We start from the raw sequence: 24,938 nt of genomic DNA on the forward strand, positions 1-24,938 counted from the left end.
CCTCAAAACATTACTTTCCTACCATTGCCAACATCATATTTTTTTTTTTGAGTTTTCACCGGGGACGAGCGCAAAGGCTCCCACCTGAATGGTTTGTATTCATTTCATCCTAGGATCTGGTGAATTCCCCGAGTGTGAGTGTTTGTACATCAGAAGTTACATGGGGGGAGAGGGAGACAACACCCAACATGGCGGAGGTGAGCTCAGGAGGAAATGGACTGGAGATGCCAGGAGGAAACGGAGCTGCGCCTAGGAAGGAAGTAGGAAAGCCAAATGTCGACGTTGCAGCGTCGCTCCTTTGGCAGGCAAGCGCGCCAGAGCACAGCGTCATCACGGCACCGCTTGCGGATGAGCTCGAGGGAGGGGACGAGGCCATCGAAAACCACGTCGTTCTGGTGTTTCCAGAGCTGCCAAGTATTAACCATCGTTTCACTTTATGCAATATTTCCAAAACTGATAACCTCCTGCCTTACTAACCCAATTCTAAGAACTTGTCAACTAAGATCTTTTGCTAGGCGATCAGGAGGCGGCTTAAAAGTTAAAACCCATCTAGGGTTTCGTCCCTCTCGTCGGCGACGCTGCCGGTCCGCTCCGCCTCCGGTGGCCTTGGGGCCTTGGAGGTGTGGCGGACCGCAGCCTCTCGCCGGCGGGAAGGTTTGTTGTCGGTGTCTTCTTCAGGATGGTAAGGCGGCGGCTACTTCCTGAAGTCAGAATAAGGTCCTCCCCGTCCTATCCTCGCTCCGGTGGTGCATCTAGCGTCGGCGGAGGGCGTGTGAAGTTGTGTGTCCGGCGGATCTCCCGAGATCCGGTCGTCTCTCGTGTTCGATTGTGTGGTTTCAGGTCAGTCTCTTCCGATCTACGGTTGTCATCATTGGCGATGGTTGCTCTGCTCCGGTGCGCCGGTCCTTTGGGGCCTTAGCGCGACGACTTCCTCGTCTCGTCTACTACAACAAGCTCTACTACGATAAGCTTTGCCCGGCTCCGGTGATGGAGGGCGAGGACAGTGCGCGCGCCTTCGGCTCGTGCTAGTGTCTGTAGTCGTCGTTAGGTGGTCCAATGACCTTTTTGTAATTTTTATTAATTTTAGGCATCTTTGTACTACTGTTGATGATTATTAATAGATCGGTGGAATTTTCGCAAAAAAAAAAAAACTAAGATCTTTTGCTCCACACTGAAGCATATATATCCATTTACTCAGCAATAAGCAGATTAATAGAAATTATGGATGCATTGAGTGATAAAATTTGGAAGAAATTGCCTGACACTTTGGTATGTTGTATCATCTACAGTTGACTGTGGAGTAGCTCATAGTACAACTGCGTCTATCTTGAGTTGACTCTACACAGCTGTGGAGTAGCTCAATAATAACATTTTACTATTTTAGCTACAGAAGCATTTTATAATTTTCCGCGCGAGGAGTATCATAAAAAAAAAGACCAAAAATCAGCTGATGTTCAAATCTTTGTTCAGTACCATCACATTTTGGATCAAAGCATACCTATAATTCGCAAAAATAAATAAATCAAAGCATACGTGTCGCTGGAGACGACGCCACGCGGGACGAAATCCCATCCACCCACCACTCATCCGCCCGTGACCTCGCTCGCTCATCGCCACTCCCAGAGACCACCCGCTGCCGTCGCTTGTTTGTTTCCGTTCCCCTCCACAGCTCCACTCCTCCACGCGGCGGCGGCGGCAATGGCGATGGCCTCCACCCACGCGCCGAGCGGCGCCGCGCCCGGCAGGATCCTCCGGGCGCGCGCCCCGTCCGGGCTCGGCTACCTCGGGCTCGGCCCCTCCAGGTCCGCCCTCCTCCGCCGCCCCCTCGCCCTCGCCAACAACAGCCGCGTCTCCAGCGCGAGGCCGCTGCTGCGGTGCGCGGCCTCGTCGTCTCCTGCGGCGGCGGCGGCGCGGCCCGCGTCCGCGCCGCGCTTCATCCAGCACAAGAAGGAGGCCTTCTGGTTCTACCGCTTCCTCTCCATCGTCTACGACCACGTCATCAACCCGGGCCACTGGACCGAGGACATGCGCGACGACGCGCTCGAGCCCGCCGACCTGCACAGCCGCAAGCTCAAGGTCGTCGACGTCGGCGGCGGCACGGGGTTCACCACGCTCGGCATCGTCAAGCACGTCGACAAGGAGAACGTCACGCTGCTCGACCAGTCCCCGCACCAGCTCGAGAAGGCCAGGCAGAAGGAGGCGCTCAAGGGGGTCCAGATCATGGAGGGCGACGCCGAGGACCTCCCCTTCCCCACCGACACCTTCGACCGATACATCTCCGCCGGCAGGTAACATATCTGCTTATATTGCTCCGATGGCTTATCTGTACTGTATGTATCCAGACGAATTACTGCTTTGTAGAGCAGCACCGTTTCTGATGCTGATTTTCTGTCATGTTTCTGGCCTCCAGCATCGAGTACTGGCCTGACCCGCAGCGGGGAATCAAGGAAGCCTACAGGGTCCTGAGGCTCGGCGGGAAGGCCTGTCTGATCGGCCCCGTGCACCCGACCTTCTGGCTGTCCCGCTTCTTCGCCGACATGTGGATGCTCTTCCCCACTGAAGAGGAGTACATCCAGTGGTTCAAAGCCGCAGGGTTCAGGGATGTTCAGCTCAAGAGGATTGGGCCAAAGTGGTACCGTGGTGTCCGTAGGCATGGCCTCATCATGGGGTGCTCCGTCACCGGTGTCAAGAGAGAAAGTGGGGACTCCCCGTTGCAGGTAAAATTTTGCTAAAAATGGCTTGCAATGTCAGGTTCTCATGTCTACCTGCATTTTGACATGCGCACTTTCTCCAGATGGATACACATGCAGAGGTTCAATAGTAAACATCTCAATTTTATTCTGGCTAGCATTAGGAGCTTTACTAGTTGAAACTAGCTGATGCATTTTATTATCAAACTATTATAGCTGCTTGTTCTTTTGGATCAGTTACATGCAAATATCTGGCTGCTATATTAAGGACTTCTCGCTTTTGTCCCTTGCAGCTTGGTCCGAAGGCTGAGGATGTTAGCAAGCCTGTGAACCCTATCACCTTCTTCTTCCGCTTCCTCATGGGAACAATATGTGCCGCATACTATGTTCTGGTGCCTATTTACATGTGGATAAAGGACCAGATTGTGCCCAAAGGCATGCCAATCTAATGGAGGGGAATTAAGCTGCAGTGAGGAGTGGATAGCCAGTATCTGAATTAGGCTTTTCTACATTAGCCACCCCACATCTGTTTTTCTTCATCTTCTGTATTTCCTGTTGTCGTGTATTTGTTTTGCTGTGGTTCTTGTTTCCGCAGAGAATAATATTTAAAACTTTGATTATGCCTGGCAGAACACTTGAGCGTGAAATGGCTCCTTTGTAGCAGATCTGTTTATGAATAGGATGAATCTGTAATATGTCTGCACCAACTTGCTAACTGGTAGGAAAAAAATGATCATCTGAGTTGGATTCCTATCTATTGGCCGCGTCTAGCCATTTACTGTGGTGCTGTTATGTGCATGTACAACTGTTTCTGTGGCAACTCGTGAGAATTAGTAGTGATTGTATAGCGACAGTGGACTTGTTAATCATGCGTGTCCTCTCATATTTGCTCGACCACTATATTACGGCATATCCTCTCAATGTGTGAGGAGACATAGTCTCACTATGCAAATCATCAGGTTGGTTTGCTCTTCCACAGGTCAAGCATTTACTTTCCTTTTCCCCCTCATGTCATTCTTCTGCTTTCTTTTAATGTTAAGAATATGATGCTCTGACTCATGTCAGTGGTTGTCAAGAGGATGCACACATTTGAGATCATATTTCTGGATTAATAGAGTGCTTGCCTGCTGTTAATATTTGCAAAGTCTGACAACATGGAGCTAGTGCAGTCTTAGGATAATCATATGGTATATTTGACATGTGCTGAGTTATCCTAGGGGTACCTGAACTCATGGGCTACAATTTGTATATGTAGGGAATGTATACTTGCACAGTTAGCTCTTCATGATGTGCACATATACATTTTTATCTATATATGCAATAAGCTATGTGACCCCATTAATTTCTTGGAAAAGGTACATTGATCAAGTATGTTTATTGCTTAGTTCATTTAATGGACCTAGGTAGTCTTTGAAACAGCAGTACCAAATTCGATTACAATTCTTAAACCTTTCTCCTGTTATGTTTCCATTTTCTTTTGCTTCTACATTTTTCTGGTGCTTAGTTTTCTAAGCTCTCTTATCTTTTTTTAACAACAGTGTGCTTGCATCCGATTTTTTCCTTTGATGTTATCCAGCACAAGAAGGAGGCCTTCTGGTTCTACCGCCTCCTCTCCATCGTTTACGACCACGTCATCAACCTGGGCCACTGGACCGAGGACATGCGTGACGGCGCGTTCAAGCCTGCCGACCTCCACAGCCGCAAGCTCAAGGTCGCTGGCGGCGGCACGGGGTTCACCATGCCTCGGCATCGTCAAGCACGTAGACAAAGAGAATGTCACGCTGTTCGACCAGTCCCCGCACCAGCTCGAGAAGGCCAGGCAGAAGGAGGCACTCAAGGGGTCGAGATCATGGAGGGCGACGCAGAGGACCTCCCCTTCCTCACCGGCAGGTAAAACCCCCTCCTGCTCTGCACTAGCAAACTGTGCTTATATAAAAAATGTTTGTTCTGATGGCGCATATGTACTGTATGTATCCATAAGAATTACTTTGTAGAGTAGCACCGTTTCTGATGCTTATTTCCTATGGTGTTTGTGGCCTCCAGCATCGAGTACTGGCCTGATTAGCAGCGGGGAATCAAGGAAGCCTACAGGGTCCTGAGGCTCGGAGGGAAAGCTTGTCTGATCGGCCCTGTGCGCCCGACCTTCGTGCTGTCTCGTTTCTTGGCCGACATGTGGATGCTGTTCCCCACTGAAGAGGAGTACATTGAATGGTTCAAAGCCGCAGGGTTCAGGGATGTTCAGCTTTAGAGGATCGGACCAAAGTGGTACCATGGTGTCTGTTGGCCTGATCATGGGGTGCGCTGTGATGGGTGTCAAGAGAGAAAGTGGGGACTTCCCTTTGCAGTCAAGTTCTGCAAAGAATGGCATGCAAACTCATCATTTTAATACCTCCCTACATCTTTACATGCGCGCTTTGTCCACACGGATCTGGTTATCGCAACGTCTAATTCTTGGTGTATTAACTATTACTCATCATCATATGGTTTTTGTTACATTATATATATGCTGTAAAACTTAGTTCATGGTTGGCAAGTTTGGCGTGTGGATATGCAAAGGTTCAATAGTAAACATATCAATGTTATTATATCTAACAGCAGAAGGAAACTAGTTGAAACTAGCTTAAGCATTTGATTACCAAACAATTGTAGCTGCTTGTTTTCCTAGATCAATCACATTCAATGGTTTGATATCATTTTTGTGTTGCATATTTTCTTTGACCTCACTTCATATAATTACACATGGGTTATCTCTTGGTTATTCATGTATTGTTTGTGTTTAGATATTTCTTAAATGTTTCCATATGGTGGCTATATTAAGAACTTTTCATCCTTTGTCCCCTGCAGCTTGGTCCGAAGGCTGAGGATGTCAGCAAGCCTGTGAACCCTGTCACTTTCTTCTTCTGCTTCCTTGTGGGAACGATATGTGCTGCATACTATGTTCTGGTGCCTATTTACATGCGGATAAAGGACCAGATTGTGCTCAAAGGCAGCCAATCTAAGGGATGGGAATTAAGCTGCAGTGAAGAGTGGATAGCCAGTATCTGAATTAGGATTCTCTATATTAGGCATTCCACGCCTGTTTTTTTTGTTTATCTTCTGTATTTCTGCATTTTGGTGTGCTAACTGGTAGGAAAAAAATTATATCTGAGTTGGATTTCTATTTATTTTCCGCATCTAGCCATCTACTATGGCGTTGATATGTGCATGTATAACTGATTTCTCTGGCAAGTCATGTGAACACCCTTAGTGTTTATATAGGGACAGTGGAATTGTTAGTCATGTGTGTTTCTATAATATTTGTTTGACAAGTATGTATGGCATATCCTCACCATTGGTGAACAGACAGAGTCTCACTATGCACATCGGCAGTTTGTTTTTCTCTTCCACAGCTCAAGCAATTACTTTCCTTTTCCCCCTAATGTCATTTTTCTGCACTATGCTGATGTTAAAAATATAATTATAGCTATGACAGGTTTTCCAAGAGGACATATACCTAGAAAATGTAGCTGTTTAACACTTGAGATCATATTTCTAGATCAGTAGAGTGCTTGCGTACTGCGAATGTTTTATTTCCATTATCTGACATGGAGCTAGCGCAGTCTGAGGATAATTATAGTATATTTGGCATGTGCTGAGTAATCTGAGGGGTACTAATGGGCTATAATTTGTATCTGTAGGGAATGGATACCTGCGCAGTCAGCTCTTCATGATTTGCACATCTACATTTTTATCTATATATGCAATAAGGTATGCAACCCCATTCATTTCTTCAGTTCTTGGAAAAGGTGCATGTAACAAGAATGTTTGCTGCTTAGTTCATTTAATTGACCTAGTTAGTCTTAGAAACAACAGTAGCAAATTCGAGCACGATTCTAAAACTTTTTTCCTGTTATGTTTCCATTTTCTTTTGCTTCTACATTTTTTGGCTGCTTAGTTTCTAAGCTTTCTATCTTAACTTAACAACAGGGAGCTTGCATAACGAATTTCCCTTTGATATCATTTATGTAAGAAAATAATAATACCGAAGTAGCAAAATCTGCATCCTCATGCCAATCTTTTTGTACAATTAGAGCTTATATCAAAACCATAACTGAGTGACCTATTGGAAACCAATTTAATGCTTGCTGCAATTAGAGTTGCCACACATGCAAAACCGTGTTGTCACCTAAAACCTGCAGACAACATGAGTATAGCATGACTTAGTGCAAGAATACCTGCAGATCATTAGTACTCGTATGTTGTTGTTGCAATTTTAAACTCACAGCTGATAACTTCCCCTCCCCTCACCTCTTTCGTCATTGCAAGTTTGCAACACCTTGGCCCAACCAAAGCCAAATGACCAAGGATGCCCTCCCACCTACCATGTGAGAGGCTAGTTGGGCTCATTACTGACCCACTAGTCCATGGTGAGACTAGGGAGGAAGTGTAGTGCATAGTCCACTGGACTAGCCCACCTAACTCTGCAAACTAAAGGGCTTCTTTCTCTTGGGCCTTTATCTTTGGCTTATTCTTTTCTTCTAGTCCTTTCTTGGGACGTGTTGACCTTGACTTGAGACTTGGACTTGGTTTGACTTTCTTTGATCGATTTGACCATGCCACGCAGGTCCGAGTGGGCCCCTTGGTAGGCATTTCGCCATTACTACAACAAACTAAATCCACTATCTGTTGCCCTGTTGGTTAGAAGCACCTAGGAGTGACTGCATGCATGCTGGACTACAATCCATGTCCCAATGGCTTTCTCCAGATACAACTTTCAGCTCATCACCATCAATGAGCAAGGAGGGCATCACCCCTGGACGCCCACCAGGCTTTTTAGCACCGTGGTTATTGCTGGCCACAGAGGTAGATCTCCAGCATGGTCACCAATGCCTGCCTGACATCCTCTGCAGCTTCATCAACTCTTTAAATTATCTGGCTTATGTACAGATGATTCCAAGGGATGGTTATAGTTTCTCAATTTTGCAAAGTCCCTTACGTAGTTTGTTGGGTATGTGTATAAAAATTCTAAACTCTATAGATGAACACAAACGTTAGGCCTTTAGGATCCAAAGCCTAAACATAAACCTCCGTTTATCTTAATCTAATAGGCAGGCAGTAGATAGAGAGGAACCTTGCTAAATGGATGCGTAAATAGAAGTTGGAGATCATTAATATGGACAAGTAGACCTCATATTTGGCGAAATATTTGTTCCGTACCAATGGGTAAAATTAAAGCTGATAAATATTTAAGAAACACATTGTGCTATGTAGACATAATTGATGACTATTGGACGACTATGTGTACACACAGTAGCACAATTACAGAGTTGTCCTGGAGGCCTAGACATCATGAGCAAACCAATATACATAAAAGAGCAGATATAGTGACCTTGAAAGATGCGCTAGTGGGGACTGTAGCTCCGACCATGTCAACTATGATGCTCTCAGTTAACTGTACAAGATATTACCCCAGCAGGCCAAGAACAATGTATTACAGTAATCATCTTGCAATGTCTACATGTAAGACCAAGTTGGCTGTGTCGGTGCTCTGCTATTTCGTCTCGTTGAAACGTATAGGCATTGACGACTCTCTGGGTAATGCATCCCCATAAGATTTGGTGTGATAACTTGCTGCATCTGGATTCTCCTCAACATCTGCAAGCGCTCTGCTACTTTATTTTTGGCCTCTCATCTCCTCTTGGGCTCAAACAATGGATGAAGAGTTCCGCTAGTTTTTCGAGCACCACCATATCTTCATCTTCTGTAATATCACAGTCCAGCATATCATGGAGCTTGTTCTGGTGAAATATCACAATGAAAGCATATGACAGCGCTTTCTGTTCATTAGGACTATCAATGTATATTGCCTTCTTTCTTGTTATTAACTCAAGAAGAACATCCCCGGCACTGTAGACATCACTTCTGTCAGTAAGTTCGTGACTGATGAAACACTCAGGGTCAAGGTACCCAAGAGTTCCTTGGATAAACATGATGAAATCATCTTTATCTATGGGCTCATGCTCCGAAGTCTGCAACTTTTGCATTGTATTCATCATGCAAGAGTATATTGCGTGTTTTGACATCCCTGTGCAGAATTGTGTGAGAAGTTGACAAAAAATGTAAGCATGGGTCTCTGCTGATTGTGTAGCAATCTTCAGTCGAAGATTCAAGGGGATTAGTGATCTGCGATCACTGTTATGAAGGAACTCACATAGTGTACCATTTGATATGAACTCATAAACCAACATTGACACATCTACCTCCAGGCAGGAACCGAGTAACCTCACGATATCAGTGTCTAGATGCATCCAAATTTAGACAAAGTTAAGACATGTTTCATTGGATGGAGAGAGTATATGAAATGTGTCAACTTGCCTTGACCTTATGCCATCATATAATTTCAGAGCTCAATTTTGTTTAAAATACGCATCCTTCTATTTCTCCTTCCTGTGCTTTCTTCTCTGAAATCTCATAGCCAACATGCATGTTCAATGCCATCACCACGACTGCGGAAACACTGAGACCTGCATAATGATTGTTTGAGATGCTACAACACATAAAAAGCATGGAAATGCGCGTTTGGTAATCAATAAGTATACTCAGCTATGACACTTGCCTATAATCAGCTGTTGAATCCAGGTTAGCACAGGTTGACATCCAGAACTTTTGCCATCTGATATTTTTCCTACCCTACATTGGCACACATAGCCTCCTGGTGTGTTGCGACATACCTCATTTTTTGCATGGATATAATTCTTTATACTCTGTACTTGGGATTCTGCTGATGCGACTTGCACTCATCTACTCCCTCCGTGTAGAAATGTAAGAAGTTTTAGCTATTTTATAGGTTCACTCACTTTTATTTGTATCTAGTCTACTTTTACTGTGTAGGTTCAGTCCTTTTAGTTTGTATCTAGTCTACTTTAAAAATAGATAAAACATCTTACATTGGTGTACAGAGGGAGTATATCTGAACTTCTAAAGAGAATTTTTAAAAAGTAGCATGGAATCATGAATGAGTCGAATTGTAAAATACAGGAAGGAAGCTAAAGGAACAAAAATCTACCGAATTATTCTTGTAATGATGAAGTTTATTTATCGGCTGAAGTTGTTTCTTCAGAGAGTTTCTTATCTTGAGGTCCAAAAACAAAGGAAATTCTGTTCAAGTATATACTTCACCTTGACATCCCTGGGAGAGATAAGGCTAACCCATGCATCCTTCAGAGCAGTTGCACATGTACCCTGTGCCATTGATTGCATCCACACAATAGCTGTTTGAGTTAGCACATGCATAGCCTGTTGGCGCCGTTCTCCATCCTTTGGGCCGGAGCTCTTTCTGATGGTCCAATCACTGACAACTGGGGCACACCTCTTTGCTCTGTTGTTGATGAACCCAAGGTGCCCAACAAGGTCCTGCTGCCTGAAGCTGTACCATCCAACCTCTGCAACCATATCATAGAAGCATGGATTAAATGCCCATACTCTGCTCTGGTTGGTCAAGATTACCACAAAGTCGGTGAGGTTTGGAGTGATGGTGGTTTCACAGCAGCCCTTCCCAGTGCATGGGGCTCTGGCGGACGTCCTGGGTTGATGCCCTGGCAGTAGAAGTAGCAACCAGCAACATACAGGTCAGGGTTGCCATGCATGTAGCGACCAATGATACCCAGGGTGCTGCAGCCAACAACCGTGAAGCGGTTGCGGGTGGTTGAGGGGATGAACGGTGCATCCACCAGGTTGAAGCCGCCGGTGTTGTTGTCCATAACTGTGGTGTTCGACGTAAAGCAGTTGTAGCTGATGGGGCTGTAAACACGCATCTCACTGCGCTCCAGGGAGATGTCAATGAGCCGTATGCATCGATTGATGCAGAGGCTGGGATGACCCATTTTGAAAAAAAGGGAGATGTCAATGGTCTCTGTGAGTGGGTCACCAATCATAGGTTGTGGGGATTGGAAGGTGCTGTTGCAGGTGACAGTGAAGTAGCTGTTCAAGCTTGTCGCGGCGTAGTCATCACCGATGCCAATGCAATAGGGGATCAACACATCGCCACACTTGCCAGGACAAACTGATAATGACATGAAGAGCCTAGAAGAGGTTGCAGATAGCGCCGCTACTTGGAATGCGATGTGCACAAAATTTCATATCCAAAATCGACATGGACACTGAGAAACAAAAAAGAGAAAACCAGCATGAATAGTGCTACCTAGTGTCACAAAAAGACAAAATCCGAAAATGACACTATTCATGCTGATTTTCTATTTTTTGTTCTCAGTGTCTATGTCGATTTTGGATATGAAACTTTGTGATGATGTAGGGACATGCTTCATGAGCACTCACATTTTTTCGTATAATTTTTTGGCACGTATAAAAATACTTTTTTTTGTACGGTATCATGGTATCATCTAAAGGGTGGTATCACTAGATATGTTCTCGTTATACCTTGTTCCTTTGTTGCTGTCATGATATGTGATTGTGTACACAAGACTTGTTATACCATGGGGCATGGGTTGTGAGTAGCTGAGAACTCCTTTGCAGATGATAAAAGATGGTGTTGATGCCTCAGATATTATAACCCACAGATGAGTTCCACTATTATTGCTTAGCTATTTCGAGTGTGAGATCAGTGTTAATTGGGAGACTTTTTCCACAATTCTTTATCGTTTTAGTGTTCAATGTATACTAGTAACAAAAATAGTATTAAGTTTGCTTAACAATTTCTATTGAGAGGTTTCTCTGAAATCGAAAGAAAGCGTGCTATACTTTCTTATAATCTGGAGAGATCTTCACTTATTTGTACCGTTTGTGTCTAAAGGTGAAAATAGCAATGCACAGAAAAAAGTGACTAGTTGGCTTACACAATTTTATTGAGTGGTTCTCTGAATTTGAAATAGGACTACATGGCTGCTTGTAATCTGGAAAATTCTTCACCAGTTGATATGTTCATTCATATGCCAGTCAGAGTATAGCTCTAGTTTTGTCCCAAATGTGAACGCGTGTCTGTATATCTTATTGGTTAGATACTGTGGTTTGAAATTTTCTCCTGCAATAACAAACTAGGTGGAATCTAATAGGCAGCTTCAAAAGTAAAGATAAGCTTGGCCAGCAATGATTTGAAGTGCACAACTAGGCTGAACTCAAACTTATATTGACTGTTCACACTTCCTTCTTGATTCAAAGTTTTCACAGGCATTGGTTTATGATATCGTGTCTAGGAGAAACAATGATGCATGCTGATACTGTGGAGGTCAAGCTCATGGCCTGAAAAATGGACTGTTACACTCAGGCTTAACAAGCGCAGGCTTGGTTTCAGTTTGATTAGAAGTCGAGTATGCATGTGAGCATGAAGCCTGGTTCCAGATCATCCTATCTTGGTCCAAACAGGTACTGGAGCTGAAAGGTCCTCAAACAAGCTAAGAAGAGTTAAATTTGGAGCCTATTATTTTTCATAATCCCTGAAAATTGAACTGGTCAAGGTGTCTACTATTATATTTACCCACAAAATAGTATAAACAAGAAAAGGGCCTATAAATTCCCGTATTGATAGAGATTAGAGACTGTCCTTTGTGGTAACTTTCTGTAACTACTATAGTTGTATAAGAAATTCTTCTTGAAGACTTTCAGAGCTATGCAAGTATGTCTTACCATGTGGTGCTATAACCTATGTTATTCTGAATGCAAAGATACATTTTAACATCTAGGTAGGTTACTTAGGTGGTGTATACCTGAGTGATATGACAGGCATGATATGAGTTATCTAGATATGTTTTTGTACAATCAAATACATGTAACAATCAGTTATTCAGTATTATGGTACAATTTGAGGTGAAAGTTTGACAGTTGACTAGGACAAACCACCACCTACTACCTAGCTAGTTGAACCGTAGTAGCATGCATACATCACCTCATCTTGAGAAACGAAATGAGAGGAAAAAGTTGGATACATCAAATATTGTACCACAACTTGCATTTAGACTTTTACCTGGACTGGAACATTTTAATCTATTCACACTTGCATACATCAGTTGATGACTTTTGTTTTCTTTTATAGGAGTTGATGAAATTATATGCTAAGGCACAATTCATCTCATATAAAGAAACCTTGGCCCTTGTCACAATCACACTAATTTGCCTAACTAAGCAAGTGATAGCCCAAGCCATACATCCAAACTTGCAGCAACAAGCATCAACACGGGTCCTAATGTTCTTCTTGAAACTAATCGTCTTCTTCCTCCTGGTGATGGCTGTGGCACCCGCCCCAGGTGGTGCTGCATCGCTGGCGCTGCCAGGCTGCCCTGACAAGTGCGGCGATGTGTCCATCCCTTACCCCTTCGGCATCGGAGCGCAATGCTCCGCGGTTAGCCTCAACAGGTTCTTCAACCTCGACTGCAACGACACCTATCACCCGTCACGGCTGATGGTGGGGGGCCCGGACGATCGGGCCATCGAGGTCGCCGATATATCGTTGGAGCACGGTGAGATACGGGTGCTTGTCGCCGTCAGCTACGTCTGCTTCACGTCGAGTGCCACCATATCAGCAAACATCGCTGTGATGTTCAGCCTGGAGGACACACCGTTCCTCCCATCCACTGGACGCAACCGTTTCACTGTCATTGGCTGCAACACCTTGGGGCTCGTTGGCGGTTTCCGTGGAGGTACGAGCCAGTACCTCGCCGGCTGCTACTCCTACTGCGACGGCATCAGTGGTGCATCAGACGATGGGGCACCATGCACCGGGACGGGCTGCTGCGAAGCGTCCATCCCAACCAACCTCACCACCTTCAATGTGTCATTTCCGATGAATAGTAGCGGCGTGTGGGGATTCAACCCATGCTTCTATGCCATGGTCTCTGAGGTTGGGTGGTACAGCTTCCGGCGCCGTGACCTCGTTGGCCAGCTTGGTTTCGTCAACGAGAGGGCAAAGGATGGTGCACCTATCATCGTGAACTGGGCGGTCAGGAACGGATCATGCCTGGAGCCAAGAAACTACGTGTGTGTCAGCACAAACAGTTACTGCGAGAATGTGAGCAATGGACCCGGGTACTTATGCAAGTGCTCCCTGGGGTACGAGGGCAATGCGTACCTCAACAATGGCTGTCAAGGTAACTACTGAGGGAATATCTGTCTTTTTGTTTAGAGTGAATTCCACTTTTTACCCTGTAGTTTTATATTTGTGACATCTAATTACCCCGCCGAGTGAAAATTTGTGTAGATCACCCATTTTAAAGGCTTTGTACCCTTATTTTTTCGTGTGTCCATTGGGCAAGATGTTAGGTGATGATCGGGGTCAAAAAATTATCAAAACCTTAGTGATGAAGGGAACATATGGATTAAAAAAGTTTGGGCATAAATCGTTCATAAGGCCCTTCTATATTTACATATTTTATCGTTCCATATCGACGTATCATACCTATTCTATCTAACAATAATAAGTAAAATGGTAATTTGGGTCTAAACGGTGTTCAAAGTCTCCTAAATGTGATATTTTGGTAGAAGTTCCACTAAATGGGGTAATATGTGTCACAAATGCACAATTGCAAGGTAAAAAGTGGAATTCACTCTTTTGTTTAAAGCTTCAGTTTGACTTATTTGATTGCGTATAATTATTTTGTTACTGTCATCTTTAGATATAAATGAATGCATGCTGCGCGAGCAAGACCCCAAGTACGAAGAGTTGTATCCTTGTAGGAATGGGATCTGTCATAACACTCTAGGTGGCTATAACTGTAAATGCAAGGGAGGAACAAGAACTGATGGTACAAATTTTGGATGCCGACCTCTGCATACTCGAGATGATCAGCTGGCTATAGGCAAGTTTGCTCTTGTTTATTTTGTGTAATCTTCTATCAAGATTGATATGTGTCTGTTGTATTTGATAAATCTCGTCCTCTTGTATAATAGCAACAAATACTACCCTAATTAGAATTATATAATTTTGCAGGCCTGAGTGTTTCTGCCGTTGTGATGATATCCTTGGCATGTCTTTTGGTTATTCAATTGCAAAGGAGAAGGCACAAAAAGGAGAAAGATGAGTATTTCAAACGTAACGGAGGGCTCAAGTTATATGATGAGATAAGGTCAAGGCAGGTCGACACAGTTCGCATACTTACAGAAAATGAGATCAAGATAGCCACTGACAGCTACAACGAAAATCATATTCTTGGATGTGGTGGTCATGGAATGGTCTACAAGGGTACTTTGGATGACAATAGAGATGTTGCCATAAAAAAGTCCAAAGTAATAAATGATGACTGCAGGGATGAATTTGTAAATGAGATCATAATCTTGTCACAGATCAACCACCGGAACATCGTTAGGTTACTAGGCTGTTGCCTGGATATAGATGTCCCCATGTTGGTCTACGAGTTCGTCTCCAATGGTACACTATATGACTTTCTTCATGGCAGTGCTGATCGCAAGCTGCTACCAATTCCACTGGACCTCCGCCTGAAGATTGCCACTCAGTCAGCAGAAGCTCTTGCTTACTTGCACTCATCGACATCTCGCACTATTCTACACGGGGATGTCAAATCTGCCAACATCCTGCTTGATGATCAGCACAACGCCAAGATTGCGGACTTTGGGGCATCTGCGCTGAAGTCCATGGACGAAAGTGAGTTCATACTGCTTGTCCAGGGAACCCTCGGCTACCTTGACCCTGAGAGCTTCATCAGCCACCACCTCACCGACAAGAGCGACGTCTACAGCTTCGGGGTCGTTCTCCTTGAGCTGATGACTAGGAAGAGGGCTCTCTATGCCAATGACTCCTCCAAAGAAAAGAGGTCCCTGTCCCACAGTTTCGTCCTGATGTTTCACAAGAACAAGCACCGGAGAATGCTGGACTCTGAGATCGTGGACGATGCTGCGGCCATGGTGATTGTTGAGAAGCTTGCCATTCTCGCCGTGCACTGCCTGAGCGCGAGAGGAGACGACAGACCGACGATGAAGGAAGTCGCAGAGCGGCTGCGGGTGCTGTGGAGGCACAAGATGCATGCAGCCGGTGTTGCCAACTATGATTGTGAATATGATAGCAACTATGGAGAATCGTTTTCGTCGGTGGTTCTCCCTTTGGACGAGACGATAGACCTGAGCTTGGAGACGTGCAAGCTTGTGCAGCTGTCCTGACCGTGTAAGTTCTTGTATCGTTTGCACACTTACTAATAGCTGTGTGTATTCGAGGGATTTGAATAGACATCATGTGATACTTTCGTGTGAGGCGATTTAGGAATAGGGAGCAATGACTATCAGTGCCGATACATGAAATTAGCACACGTACATTATCAGTATAGATAAAAATAATTATTAATCTCCACTGGTTGTCGTTGATTACTTTGGACTTCTTTATGGCAACTTTTTTGTCATGATCTACAGTTGCTCTGTAAACCATCCCTTGATCACCGCAGCCAAGAACTCAGTAATCACTGTAGTTTTCTGTGGCTCTCTTTACCTGTTTCTCTGTAAGTATATGAATGGTGTCCACTTGCCTTGACCTCATCTCATCATATAATTTCAGACCTCCGTTTTGTTTTAAGTAAACATCCTTCTCCTTCCTGTGCTTTCTTCTTTGAATTTTTATAGCCAACATGCACGCCAATGCTATCACCACCAATTTTCCCGCAGCATGATTTTTTGAGATGTTTTAACTCATCAAAAGCATGGAAATGCACCTTAACAAAGAGTATGCTACAATGTATCATCCTTTACCTCACCACCTATTCAGCTTGGGTCAGCACAGGTCTGACATCCATAATTTTTTTCCATCTGCTCTTTTTTCTATTACACATTTGCACACATAGCCTCCTGGCATGTTGTGACATACCCCATTTTTGCATGGATATAACTCCGTATACTTGGGGTTTTTTTTCTTATGCAGCTTGCACTCATCTATGCCTGAACATAATTATAGATTGAAGATAAACTAGCATGAAACCATAAGAAATCCAAAATGTAAAATATATTAAGGAAACTAAAGAAAAAATTAAGAAAAATGAAAATCTACTGAATTATGCTTGCAATGATCAAGTTTATGTGTTGTTCCTTCTGACAGTTGCTTATCCTGATTCCCAAAATAAGAGAAATTCTATGTGACTAAATTATTCACCTTGACAACCTCTGGGAAGATAAGGATTGCCCTCGTATCCTTCAGAGCAGTTGCACATGTACCCTGGGCCACTGATTGCACCCACACAATAGCTGTTTGAACTGACACATGCATATCCCACTGGCGCCTTTGCTCCATCCTTTGGGCAGGAGCCATTTCAGATGGCCCAGTCAGCAACAACTGGGACACCTTTCTTGGCTCTCTCGTTGATGAACCCAGGACGTTCGACAAGGTTCTGCTGCCTAAAGCTGTACCATCCAACCTCTGCAAGCATAGCGTAGAAGCATGGGTTGAATGTCCATACACTGCTCTGGTTGATAACTAAGAGTGCTGCATAGTTAATGAGGTTGGGGGTGATGGTGGTTTCACAGCAGTTCCCAGTGCATCTGTGCATGGGGCACCATTGGATGTGCTGTTGATTCTCTGACAGTAGGAGTAGCAGCTGGCCACGTACAGGTTTGGGTTGCTGTGGGTGTAGTCACCAATGAGACCCATGGTGTTGCAGCCAATGACCATGAACCGGTTGCGGGTTGTTGACAGGATGAATGGCGTACCCACTAGGTTGAAGCCGCCGGTGTAGTTACCTGTCATTGTGGTCGACGTGAAGGCGAAGCAGTTGTAGCTGACTGAAGGTGCTGTTACAGGTGACAGTGAAGAAGCTGTTCATGCTAGCTGCAGCGCATCCATTGCCGATGCCAAAGGGGTAGGGGATTGACACGTCACCACATTTGTCAGGGTATCCTGGGAACGAAATGGAGAGCCCAGAAGAGGTTGCAGATAGCGCCAGTACTTGGAAGGTGATGAGAATCATCAGGAGTGGTGCTTCTTTCATGGTTGGAGACTTGGTAGATACTAGATACTTCCTATGGCGCTATCTTTCTAACTTAAGGCCAATGCTATCTCAGGTTCCTTCGTTGCTATGTGATTGTGTACACCGACTTGCTCATGGGTTCTGAGTAGCCCATAATTCCTCTGCAGATGATAAAGGCCGACACTGATGCATCAGATATATTATTTGGTCATTAACAGTTGATCATAATTTTTGATTCTATTTTGTGAGTGAGATCAGCGTTTAGTGGGAAGACTTAGCCTGAATTTTGTATTGTTTATGCTTTCAATGTTGGAAAACACAATGCATACAGTAAGCAACAAAAATTGGCTAGTTTGCTTAGTTGTTTGTATGGACTACCAAGAAGTTTGAAATGAAGTAATACTATATAGTTGCTTATAAACTGGAGAAATCTTTGCCAGTTTGTATTGTTTCAGTGCTCAAAGTTGAAAATCAGAATGTACAGAACTTATTTTATTAGTTCACTTGCATGTTTTTGTTGGAAGTTTCTTTGGACTGGGAAAGGATGACAGTTGATAGGTTTCTCTGATTAGTTCACTTATAACTTGGAAAAGTCTTCAGCAGCTTATTGGTTTGTTCACATGCCAGTCAAAGCATAGCTCTTCGTTTATCATTCCACATGTGAACGCATGCCATATCTGCTTGGGTCAGATACTATAGTTTGGATCCTCTGCAATAACAAATTAGATGGAAGCACTAGTCAGCCAGGTTGAAAAGTCAGGATAAGCATAGCCAGCTGCATTATGTAGTGCAGAACTAGTCTGTAATCCAAAAGTATTTCTACTACTCAATCTATTTGTTTTACTTGCGGTATTCACAGGACCCATGACCAGATGTGCTGAAGTTATACCTGGAAGTTCCGATATTGAAGTTTCGTGGCCTGAAAAATGGACTGCTTGCATGCATGGTAACGAGTGCGAGCCTGGTTTCAATCCGTTTAGAAATCGAATATGCATTCGAGCATCAGGCCAGGTTCTAGACCATCTTACCTAGGTCCAAAAGGTACTGAACAGTCCTCAAATGAGCTAATGAGAATTAAGTTTATAGCATGTGATTTTTTCACAATTCTTCGAATCAAACAAGACATTTCTGATTTTACATTTTCCCACAAAATAATGTAAACAAGAAAACGGCCTAGAAATTCTTGTATGAGTAAAGATTATATACTATTTTTCTCTGGTATGTTTCAATACTTAATATAGTTGTATAAGAAATGCACCTTCAAGACTTCAGAGTTATGCGAGTAGGTCTTGCCATGTAGAGCTGTACAACCAGTATTATTCTATTTCTGAATACAAGGATATATATTAACATGTAGCTAGGCTACAGGTTATTTCTGTGATGATATATTGATATGAACATTAAGTGGGAGATTTTTACCTGAATTTTTGTATTTCTCGAGTGTCCTCGGTTGAAAAATCTTCAGAATAACTTTTTTTTTACTAATTTTCTTAATCTTTTGTATCAAGAAATTACTCTGAAATTGAGAGAAAGTATACTAGAGTTGCCTGTAATATTTTGAATTATTCATCACCTTTTGTTGTTCAAAGTAGAAAACGACAATCTAAAGAATTTTTTGATTACTTAGGTCACACATTTTTTATTGAAGGTTTTCCTGAAATTGGGAAAAGGATGACAGAGTTTCTTATAATCTGGGAGAGTCTTTACCAGTTTATAGGTTTACTCACATGCTGTGGCATGTGGGACGACTGTCATATCTGCTTGGCCAGAAACTGTAGTTTGAAACTTTCTTGTGCAATACTGTAACAAACTAGATGAATTGATGGGCGCATGAACTAATCAGCTGGAAAATTCAAGATAAGCTTAGCCAGCAACAATTTGAAGTGCATACTAGGCTGACATCTATTTTTGTACTGTTCAGTCTTTCGTATTAAATCACAGTTTTCACATGCATTAGTTCTATGTTATTGTGTTAGGAAGAAATGATGATCCATGTCCTGAATTGATTCCTTAGAGGTTGAATGGTTAAGCCTTATTGGCTAAAAAATGGGCTGTTTACATGCATGCTAACGAACGTGAATCTTGTTTCAATTCTATTAGAAGTCACGGAATCTTGTCTTCGATCTGTGATCATGACCTGGTTCAGGATCATCCTATCTAGGCTCAAACAGGTAATGAAAGGTCCTCAAGTGAGTTAAATTTGGAGCCTGTGTTTTTTTCTCTATTCCTGAGAATTGAACTGGTCAAGGCGTCTAATATGATATTTCTCCACAAATAGTATAAACAAGAAAGGGCCTATAAATTCTCGCATTGATAGAGATTAGAATATCTTTTGTGGCAGCCTTCAGTGACTTCAACAGTTTATAAGAAATTCACCTTGAAGACTTCAGAGCTATGCAACCAAATATCTCTTATCTTTTGTGGCAGCCTTCAGTGACTTCAACAGTTTATAAGAAATTCACCTTGAAGACTTCAGAGCTATGCAACCAAATATCTCTTAATACAAATATATTTTTACATGAAGCTAGGTTGCGTGGTATTTACGCCAGTGATATGATGTCATGATAGGAGTTAACTAGATATAATTTTGTGCGAACATATACGTATGCAACTTGCATCTAGAGTTGCTTGGGTGGGACGACTAAGAAAAAGTTATACCTCTCTATTTATCCCGTTATACATCATTGCATACATCCATGTTCTAACTCTAACATGATTACATGCTAATTATTGTCTGTAAGCTAAGGATTTAGCTCACTGTCTAAGAAATGAGCCAAAGAGGTGAATACTTTGTAAGTAGACTTCACATGAGGTGAGGTTAATACTTGACTTGGACAAACTACCACCTATTACCTAGCTAGTTAAACCTTTGCAGCATACATACATGACCTCATTAGGAAAACAGAGTTTGATATATCAATCATAATACTTCAACTTGCATGTAGATTTTATTTGACTGTCTAGCATTGTAGTTGGCACTTGGCAATGGACATACTATTCCCATCTATTATGCCGGCAACACAACTCTCACATCTCATCCTTTCTACTTAAACCATGTCCTGTACTCTCCTTCTGTCATTAAAAATCGCATATCTGTGCACAAATTCACTCGAGATAAACTTTGTTCTGTTGAGTTTGACCGATATGGCTTTTGTGTGAAGGATCTAGCCACACGGAAAATACTTCTGAAGTCCAGTAGCAGTGGCGAACTCTACCCTTTCATAGGCGATCATGTCTCTCCTGCGAGCGCATTGACAGTCTCCACCACCCGTGATATGTGGCATCAACAGCTTGGCCATCCCGGAGCTGATAGTCTCTCTAGATTGTCTCGCAATTTCCCTCCCGTTTGTAATAAATTAGCTGGCTAGCACGTCAGCCTAGACTACCCTTTTTTGCTTCATCCCTGCTCCCTTCCATACACTAGATCTTTGGACCTCTCCTGTTCCTAGCTTCTCCGGTTATAAGTACCATTTAGTTGTTTTGGAAGAGTATTCCCATTATTTATATTTTAAAAATATTTATATTTAAAAACTGCTCAGAATTTTAATCAAAAAGTAATAAATAAAGAAAAGAAATAAAACAATAACGAAAGAACCAAAGAAACAACGCAAACCTGAAAAAATGGAAAAGGCGGAAGAAACAGAAGAACCGATCCAAAAAACAACCAGGATGTACTTACTGGGCCGCGGCTCATCACATCCGGTTTGCCCTTTTCTTTTCTCTGTTTTTTTCTCTGCTGTTTCTTTTATGATTTTTTTTGCGATCAGAATCTCTACGGCTTTTGGAAAACCGAAATAATTTTCGAGGAACTTAAAAAAAATAATTCGAACGTTTTCCAATATGAACAAATTCATATTTTGAACATTTTTGAAAATATACACATTTTCAAAATCTCAACATTTTCCGAATTCGAATTTTGAACAAATTTCGATTTTTTTCGGAGGATTTCGAAATTTAAACAAAATTGGGATATATGAAAAAAATTCGAATTATGAACAAATTTCAAAATTGAACCGAAATTCAAAATTGAAACGAGGTCAGTGTATAGGTATTACCGCGGGCACTGGGGGTCCGCTGTATCCAAGTTGTACGCGAAGGCCCAAGTTCCAGCCCGCTGTGACGATTAGGAGTCGATCACGGTCCTCCAATTTCAATTTCACCCCGGACTGCAATCTCCGATTCCGCTCGCCCCTCCTCTACACTCCCGTCCCCAACTTAAATCGAGATCCACACACCCAATTTCGTAGGAGCAAAGAGGCAATCATCAATCTGCCCGCCAAAAAGCAAAAAGAAGAGAGAGAGAGAGAGAGGTCATCATCGATCTGAGATGAGGAGCTTGACGGAGAGCTTGAAGGCAGTCGATCTGGGATCAAGTGAGGAGGAATCCGACGCAAGCGAGGAGGAAGAGGACTCGGTGACCAGCGACACCGACATGGAGGAGGAGGAGACTCCTCCTGCCTATGCCTACCCCGACGATGGTGAGTGCCCACCCTTCGTCCTCATCCATCAAGAAGCCTACTTTGCCCAACGGCACAACGCCACCACCGCCACCGTCACCGTCACAGCAGTCGGTTCCAAACTCGAGGGCAGCACCATCACGGTCACCTTCTGCCCCGCCGCCCCGCCACTCGTCTCTTACTTGTGCTTCCACGCCACCGGCATCGACCAAACCAAGTTCGCCTGCAATCCCCAAATCATCGCCACAGAGACCAATGGCGGCCTCGTCCTTCTAAGAGTCATCGTCGGCCGTCCATCCTCCGCCGTGTTGACCATCAACGGAGAATACTTCATCTACGACGCCCGCGCAGCAAAGCTCGACCACCTCCCCCACCCTGGCCAGCAACACGAATTCAACGACTACACAGTTGCCATCGTGCGCAAGTGCAACAAACACTGCCAACGCACGACCACCACCACCACCAGCCGCCATCACGACAGCGCTGGCTTCTCCCTCCGCCCCTGCCACCTCGCCCCCCATGGCCATGGCCATGGCCATGACCATGACCAGGGACCAGCCCGCCAGGAGCACCACCATGACTGCACCTACGTCATCGCTGCACAACCTCGTCATTTCGGATGTCCGAGAACTTCTCACATCTGCATGTACCACTCTGATACCAACACCTGGAGCAAGAAGCCCGTGGTGCTGCTCAAATCACATCCGCGAAACCAAACATCCAAGACACTCGCCATCGGAGGACACAAGGGCACCGTGGCCTGGGTCGATCTATGGCAAAGCATCATCTTCTGCAATGTCCTCGACAAAGAACCCGAGCTCAGTTGCCTCAAGCTTCCCAACAAGCCCATCATGCCCAAAAAGGCTGTGGGGTTTGGCAATCCAACTTGTATTCGTGACATTGCCGTCGTTGGTAACTTCATCAAGTTTGTCGACATGTATGCCCACTTCGACGGCTCCTCTAAAACACCCTCTCATTGGAAGGCCGCTACGTGGAGCATCAGGACAGGTAGCTTCTCCTCTGAGGACTGGACCAGGGATCACCGCATTAATTCCACCCAGATACCCCCTCAACCATTGTTGCTGCACAAGCTCAAGGTTGATGCTGGCATCAAGGCTGCCGACCCAACCTTTTCGACTCTCCACGTTGGCCTGCCACGCCTCAGCCTGCAGGATGATGACATTGTTTACTTCCTTGCCAAGATTGACTACCGCCGCCACGCAGCATGGGTGCTTGCTCTTGACATGGGGAACATGCTTGTTAAGGAAGTGGTCCCGTTTGACGCCAACAGGACTCTTGGCTTAGCCAGGTGGTACGATGCAAGTAGGATCTCCGCATATCTCAAACCTGCTCTAGGTAAACTCATCTTACTTCATTTTCACCGCTGGTCTGTTACTCACAGTACATGCTAAATTACCATATTTTAATGCATGGCATCATCATATCACACACATAGATAGTGTAGGGTTTAGGGTGGATAGTCTGAATTCAACCCAAGTAAGATTTGCTAGGCCACTCATCTCAAGAAGGTCTGGTAGACACTTGGCACCACTGGTTTGGGAGGAACACCTAGCGGCACATTATATAGGTAAATCCCAATGAGATGGGAGCTGGTATGCAGCCAGTTAGCAAGTCAAATGCCAACAGTGTGGGGATGCTAACAGTGAAATTCTTACACAATCCACACTTATCCTCTGGCATTTTTTTCACCCGTCTTTTCTCTTCGAAATGTAAAGTAATGGTTATATATTAGCACTAGTTATTATCTATTGTCTGTGGTTCAGTTATTCTTTCCCAAACTATTAATGAAGACACATGGAATTTTTTATGCCAGATCCAAATCGAATACTGAAACGACAAGGGACGCTGTTGCTGAAATCCCCTAGCAAGAAGCATACCGGAGATGATGCCATGCTGATTAATTTGTGAAGGGGCTGGCATGAGGTTTCATGGGGAGGTGTTTCATCTGAGAACTCTGCCGGGTATCAAGTTTCACTGTTAATTGTGCCGGCTATCTCATATTTATTGTCTGGCCACCTACTCGAGCAGTTCTTTATTGTATAATATGAGCTGTATTAAAACTATGTATGAACTATATTATGTCAGTTGTGCCCCCTTGTGTTTCTGTTGGTCGTGGTTAACTTAATTTAGCAGCATACACTGTGGAGTTGGCCGGCTGAGTATTGTTTTTTGACATCTGTTCTCTCAGTGACTGCAAAACCTCCATTTTCGTAGGTATGAAATTCACTTTCGCAGGCACGTGCATTAGCTATGTACTAAGAGTTTTCATGAACTTTGCTAAGTTATTTGATCGGGATTTTTAGGAGCGGTCTAAATCACGTGTTGTACTTTGAGTAAAACTAGCAAGGCAGTTCCATATAATATTTCAATCTTCTGTTCCGTCATATAATATTCCAATCTTGTGTTCGCATTAAATCTGGGAAACAGATCAGTGTAGTTTATATATATGATGTCAAAACATCGTTGGTTTAACCCATGTTTCAAGACTTCTCTGTTCCACCGTATAACGCTTCAGTATTGTGTTTGCATTAAGGAACAGAAGTTTTAGTTTATCGTGCACAAACTGTAGAGTTTATATCAAAATTACTTAGTGGCTACAGTCGTTAAATTACACAGGTGGGCAATAGATAAATTAGTTTTTTTGGATCGTCAAAGAAATGGCTAGCAGCTTGAGATTCCCTTGATTAGTTCGAAAAGATAGAAGTCCACAGTGACCATCTATTAAGAGCATCTCCAGCCGCGTCCTCCAAAGGGATTTGGGCGCGCCGGACAAAAAACCGTTCTAGCCGCGTCCCCCAAAGCCCATTTTTGTTCGGTGCGTCCCCATACGGTGTCCGGCGCCCCGAGCCCGTTCCGTCCCACAGGGGACGCTCCGGGCACGCCGG

The 24,938-nt window shown here is 43.9% G+C and overlaps 3 protein-coding genes and 2 pseudogenes across 4 annotated transcripts; 3 read left to right on the plus strand and 2 right to left on the minus strand.

Annotated features, from left to right (window-relative positions):
- Positions 1-1,683: 1,683 nt before the first annotated feature.
- LOC124651921 (2-methyl-6-phytyl-1,4-hydroquinone methyltransferase 2, chloroplastic-like) lies at positions 1,684-3,310 on the plus strand. The gene is made up of 3 exons (XM_047190938.1): positions 1,684-2,288; positions 2,411-2,717; positions 2,984-3,310. Exons 1-3 carry the CDS (start codon positions 1,699-1,701, stop codon positions 3,137-3,139), a joined length of 1,053 nt encoding a protein of 350 aa, XP_047046894.1. The 5' UTR covers positions 1,684-1,698; the 3' UTR covers positions 3,140-3,310.
- Positions 3,311-9,831: 6,521 nt separating this feature from the next.
- Positions 9,832-10,801, minus strand: LOC124655587 (annotated as a pseudogene).
- Positions 10,802-11,850: 1,049 nt separating this feature from the next.
- LOC124651920 (wall-associated receptor kinase 2-like) lies at positions 11,851-16,789 on the plus strand. Of its 2 annotated transcripts, XM_047190937.1 has the most exons (4): positions 11,851-13,765; positions 14,291-14,473; positions 14,605-15,792; positions 16,773-16,789. In XM_047190937.1, the coding sequence occupies exons 1-3, from the start codon at positions 12,721-12,723 to the stop codon at positions 15,786-15,788; spliced, it is 2,412 nt and encodes an 803-aa protein (XP_047046893.1). In that variant the 5' UTR covers positions 11,851-12,720; the 3' UTR covers positions 15,789-15,792; positions 16,773-16,789. The 2 variants fall into 2 exon arrangements, with proteins under 2 accessions (XP_047046893.1, XP_047046892.1); XM_047190936.1 differs by lacking the exon at positions 16,773-16,789 and having other exon boundaries at positions 11,852-13,765; positions 14,605-16,027.
- Positions 15,821-17,596, minus strand: LOC124655589 (annotated as a pseudogene).
- A 4,306-nt stretch (positions 17,597-21,902) lies between these two features.
- Positions 21,903-24,157, plus strand: LOC124655590. The gene is made up of 2 exons (XM_047194457.1): positions 21,903-23,388; positions 23,867-24,157. The coding sequence occupies exons 1-2, from the start codon at positions 21,903-21,905 to the stop codon at positions 23,959-23,961; spliced, it is 1,581 nt and encodes a 526-aa protein (XP_047050413.1). The 3' UTR covers positions 23,962-24,157.
- The last annotated feature ends 781 nt before the right edge of the window (positions 24,158-24,938 follow it).

Source organism: Lolium rigidum, chromosome 5 (assembly GCF_022539505.1).
Source record: "Lolium rigidum isolate FL_2022 chromosome 5, APGP_CSIRO_Lrig_0.1, whole genome shotgun sequence".
Taxonomy (NCBI): domain Eukaryota; kingdom Viridiplantae; phylum Streptophyta; class Magnoliopsida; order Poales; family Poaceae; genus Lolium; species Lolium rigidum.